At 40.6% G+C, this 6,000-nt stretch overlaps 1 protein-coding gene across 1 annotated transcript in view; it reads left to right on the top strand.

Moving 5' to 3' along the window:
• The first annotated feature begins 623 nt into the window (after positions 1-623).
• Positions 624-6,000, top strand: part of mdga2a (MAM domain containing glycosylphosphatidylinositol anchor 2a) — a 73,580-nt gene continuing 68,203 nt past the window's right edge. Inside the window, exon 1 of the mRNA XM_076107260.1 lies at positions 624-1,129. Within this exon, the coding sequence (XP_075963375.1) occupies positions 1,057-1,129 (73 nt within the window). The 5' untranslated portion in view covers positions 624-1,056. The remainder of the gene's footprint in view (positions 1,130-6,000) is intronic.

The following is a 6,000-nucleotide window of genomic DNA, read 5'->3' as shown; positions in this document are numbered from 1 at the left end:
AGCAAGACTTAACTGTATTATTTTATGACAACTTATTACAGAATATGATTTATTACAGAACTCCTGCCACAGTTTAAACTCACTGACAGTTGTGAGCTTTTTAAGTGTTTTATTCTCTTTTAATGTTTCCGTTGAATTTGTTATTATTCTACCAAACAAACAAACAAACAAAAACAAATTAGCAAAAGTCTAAAGAAACAAACATATATTTTTGTTTGTAGGCCGATCAGAAATATTTTCTTTCTTTCTTTCCTCAGATTTAACTTTGATTCCTTGGAGGCTCGCGACCCACAGGTCGGTCACCACCGTCCTACATCATTTATGTTTATTAGATCAGTTTTGTGTTGTTTTGAATAAACCATAAAAAAATATATTGCAACGTTTGGTCAGTGTATTATTTTGAAAAAAAATGTATTTCGGGAAGCAGCATCCGTGTCCACTCTGCTCGACTTTACCGCTCGGTTCGCTCGGTGACGTGTCTCACCGGTAAAAGTGCACCGACGAGTCCACCGGACTGTCCGCCTCTTCTTCTTCCGGAGCTCAGAGCGGCATCACGGCGTCACGGAGCCCGCCTCTCCCTCACCTTTGCCCGGCCTGACGGGCTCCACGACGAGCCGCTGGAACGGATACGGAGCGGGTTTTACCGCTTCTCACCTCTCGGTGAGTGATGGACGTTACTCCAGTACCGACTAACGGACACGGAGCGCAGTGTTGGACTCGGCGGAGGGGGGGCAGCGGGGACTTGTGAGCGGTACCGAGTCGTGTTTTTTTTTTTTTGTGAATTTGAGTCTTTTTTTACAGACAATGTCACCGACAAGGAGACGCGGCTGAAGGCACGTGCGCGTCTCCGCTGACCGTTTTTTAAGCCGACGTTAGCTCCGGTGATGAGCGGAACCGGACCTTCCTGTCACATCTGGAGTGTTTAGGAGGGGGAGGGGGAGGTGCACAGCTGGATTGTTTTTGTTTTTTGGATGAGAACCGGTCACCGGTCACCGGATTCCGTGCGGAGGGACGCCGGCTGGAGGAGCTGCGAGGCGGCAAGAGGAGGATGTGAAGATGGGTCTGGTGTTCGGTCTCCTGTGGCTGTTTACCGGCTTCCTGCAGGGCGCGCACGGCCAGGGCGTTTACGGTAAGGACGTCATTCACACACACACACACGCACACACACGGTCATTACGGTTATGGTCATGTTTGTATATCCGGTAAAAGCGACGTGAATACGGGGGTTTAACCCGGAATACCACCCACAGCAACATGACCTTGTGAGGGATTTAGCGCGCCTGTGTGTAGGCTGAATGCGTGAGTGTGTGTGTGTGTGTGTGTGTGTGTGTTACATTAAGAACACAACAGGTAGCTGCTGCACACGAACACACACCTGTGAGCACCAGGACAGGGACCTTTATTATTCATGTCGATCTGCTTTTAACGGCTTCATTCAGCATCATGTCTTTAACTGAAGTCCTGAAGCTGCCGGGTCTCTGTGTGTAGCAGTGCTGCTGGTCTACTGGGTCCCTGTAGGTCTACTGGGTCTCTGTGGGACCCCGGTCTTTATTTATTGAACTTTATCACGAGTTCTTATTGCAGTTCACATGATCTGCTGATGAAGACCATGTGATGTGGTTGAAAGCTCATAGGAAGAAGCTCATAAGTGGACCTTTAGTCAGAATGATCTCATTATTTTATGATTATTTTATCTTTAAAGTAACGGATTCAAACTTTTTAAAAAGCTCCCTGTATTTAATATTCTTTAAAACCTCTATAGCCCTAGCCCTATTTTTAGGCCTCTGCTCGAAAATTGCATACCCATACTCAAGAGAGTCCTCAGCTCTAACTACAAGGTCTATTTTAATAATTTTGAGGCTAGAACACTGGTAACACTTGTGATATGTGTTGAATTGTGTAAATATTGTGTATATGTTACTGGTTAATAACTGATACACTTATGGCACAGCTGAAATTGAAAAAGTTCCAGGTTCGCCTGAAAAAAAGCACTTGTATTGAACATTTAAAAAAAAAAATAATGCCTGGCTTGGCCTAAAAACACGCCACAGTCATAGAACAACACGTTTTACATGTCCCCACAACATATTTTACTTCGATTGAGTGAAGCAGGCCAGCATAAATGGTCATAAAAATCAAAATTTTGATTTTCGGAACCAGCTGTTGCATTGCTGTATACTCATTTTATATACTATATAACTACATATTAACTATATATTCACTTGATTTATCACTAAGAGTGTTCAATACATCATAATAAAGCAGTTTGCAATAATTTTCAGCCATGTTCAGTTATTTCCAGATGTCATATGTGTCATTCATGAAAAAAACCTGCTCTGACTCAGTGTGTATGTGGGATTTGTAAGGCCTGTGATTGGAGGATTTAGGAATATGACACGTCGTTAGGTCCGGAATAGTCCATTGAAAGCTGTCAGGGGTGTTATTTGGAATGCTGAGGGACATTAGTCAGTAAAAATCTTGATAAGGTGGGCTCGACCCCAATGCGAAAAATAGGTTGGTCCAGGCGAAGAATGCGGGCCATTTTCGCATGCCAGGTCACAGCACGTTCATTTCAATGCAGGCAGACAGAGCAGGAAATGCACTACAGCGCTGCAGCATTTTTCAATGGATTAACTGTTTTTTTCCGGATGAAAATCGCCAAAAGGTATGCAGATTTTCAATTTTATTTCTCGAGAGCAGTGTGTGTCTTCTTGGGGTTTCTCCTGTGGCCTTTGAATGCTTTGTCGGAGGTCTATTTGGACACGCTGGGTCGACGCCATATCGAGCCCTCGTGCGATTTCATGTATCCATCGGCCATTTTCGCTGCCGGCTTTGTGATAAAAGATGAATTTCTGCTGCATAGTTGGCGGATTTTTTGCAGAAAAATCCTGATATTGTGATAAATCTTCTAGTGTATTGAATTAGTTTGTGTATACTGTGTATAATTGCGTAAAATGACCTGCATGATGATTTTGCTCGGACTTCGATATTTTACATGTCTGGACCATTTTTCATATTATTTGATGAAAAGTCCATTCGGAACCTCGGTACCGGTACTCTGACCCCAAATGGGGCTCGCTCGGGCTAAAGTGGAACCTGCTGGTTTATTACTGCTAGTTAAACCTGCTGGTTTATTACTGCTAGTTAAGCCTGCTGGTTTATTACTGCTAGTTAAACCTGCTGGTTTATTACTGCTAGTTAAGCCTGCTGGTTTATTACTGCTAGTTAAACCTGCTGGTTTATTACTGCTAGTTAAGCCTGCTGGTTTATTACTACTAGTTAAGCCTGCTGGTTTATTACTGCTAGTTAAACCTGCTGGTTTATTACTGCTAGTTAAACCTGCTGGTTTATTACTGCTAGTTAAGCCTGCTGGTTTATTACTACTAGTTAAACCTGCTGGTTTATTACTGCTAGTTAAGCCTGCTGGTTTATTACTGCTAGTTAAGCCTGCTGGTTTATTACTGCTAGTTAAACCTGCTGGTTTATTACTGCTAGTTAAGCCTGCTGGTTTATTACTGCTAGTTAAGCCTGCTGGTTTATTACTGCTAGTTAAGCCTGCTGGTTTATTACTGCTAGTTAAGCCTGCTGGTTTATTACTACTAGTTAAACCTGCTGGTTTATTACTGCTAGTTAAGCCTGCTGGTTTATTACTGCTAGTTAAGCCTGCTGGTTTATTACTGCTAGTTAAACCTGCTGGTTTATTACTGCTAGTTAAGCCTGCTGGTTTATTACTGCTAGTTAAACCTGCTGGTTTATTACTGCTAGTTAAACCTGCTGGTTTATTACTGCTAGTTAAGCCTGCTGGTTTATTACTGCTAGTTAAACCTGCTGGTTTATTACTGCTAGTTAAACCTGCTGGTTTATTACTGCTAGTTAAGCCTGCTGGTTTATTACTGCTAGTTAAACCTGCTGGTTTATTACTGCTAGTTAAGCCTGCTGGTTTATTACTGCTAGTTAAGCCTGCTGGTTTATTACTGCTAGTTAAACCTGCTGGATGACTTGATGAACGTTGTAATATTGTCAGCTGTAGTCTCCCATACAGAGTCTCATACTGACTCACTGTCAAAATAAAAGCGTAGTGAGAGTGTTTCCTGTGTGACGTCAGATCTCAGATTATCTGTAATCTTACATGTCACAGATTAGAGGGAGAGGAGGCGTATTACATCACACACACTGTTACTTACATTCACACAGTTTAGTGCGCTGACGTTTCTCAGCTCATGGAAACTCAGGCTTTTACTGATAATTCCTCTTCCTGTTTTGGGGGAGGGGGGAGGAAAGAGAAGGAGGGAGTGGATTAGGATGCAGCATCTGTGCGTGTCACGTTTTTACATCTGAAGCTTCTGCTAACGTTTTTTAAATTAATCTTCAAATGCCGGGTGTCATGTTTTATGATGTCATATTAGTCATTTTTAAATCTTCAAACAAAATCCTCAATTTGAATGAACTGGCTCAGATTGAACATGTTAGTCATTTTAAAATAAATAAAGTCAACTTTATTTGATGGAAATTAGTGGGGATGCCGCTTATTTTTGTGCTATAACACACACGATAACACACACGATAACATGATAACACACACGATAACACACACGATAACATGATAACACACACGATAACATGATAACACACATGATAACACACACGATAACATGATAACACACATGATAACATGAATAACACACATGATAACACACACGATAACATGATAACACACATGATAACATGATAACACACATGATAACACACACGATAACATGATAACACACATAACATAATAACACACACGATAACATGATAACACACACGATAACATGATAACACACACGATAACATGATAACACACATGATAACACACACGATAACATGATAACACACATGATAACATGATAACACACACGATAACATGATAACACACATGATAACATGATAACACACACGATAACACGATAACACACATGATAACATGATAACAGACACGATAACATGATAACACACACGATAACATGATAACACACATGATAACATGATAACAGACACGATAACATGATAACACACACGATAACATGATAACACACACGATAACATGATAACACACACGATAACATAACACACACGATAACATGATAACACACACGATAACATGATAACACACACGATAACACGATAACACACACGATAACATAACACACACGATAACATGATAACACACACGATAACATGATAACACACACGATAACATGATAACACACACGATAACACGATAACACACACGATAACACGATAACACACATGATAACATAACACACACGATAACATGATAACAGACACGATAACATGATAACACACACGATAACATGATAACACACACGATAACATGATAACACACACGATAACATGATAACACACACGATAACATGATAACACACACGATAACATAACACACACGATAACATGATAACAGACACGATAACATGATAACACACACGATAACATGATAACACACACGATAACATGATAACACACACGATAACATGATAACACACACGATAACATAACACACACGATAACATGATAACACACACGATAACATGATAACACACACGATAACACAACACACACGATAACATAACACACACGATAACATGATAACACACACGATAACATGATAACACACACGATAACACGATAACACACACGATAACACACACGATAACATGATAACACACACGATAACACGATAACACACACGATAACATGATAACACACACGATAACACGATAACACACACGATAACATGATAACACACACGATAACATGATAACACACACGATAACACCATAACACACACGATAACATAACACACACGATAACATGATAACACACACGATAACATGATAACACACACGATAACACGATAACACACACGATAACACACACGATAACATGATAACACACACGATAACACACACGATAACACACATGATAACATGATAACAC

This window comes from Anarhichas minor, unplaced genomic scaffold, assembly GCF_050575085.1.
Source record: "Anarhichas minor isolate MPS153535 unplaced genomic scaffold, ASM5057508v1 ptg000038l, whole genome shotgun sequence".
NCBI lineage: Eukaryota > Metazoa > Chordata > Actinopteri > Perciformes > Anarhichadidae > Anarhichas > Anarhichas minor.
Note: the sequence above shows the minus strand (reverse complement) of the source record. Positions and strands in the feature narration are given on the sequence as shown.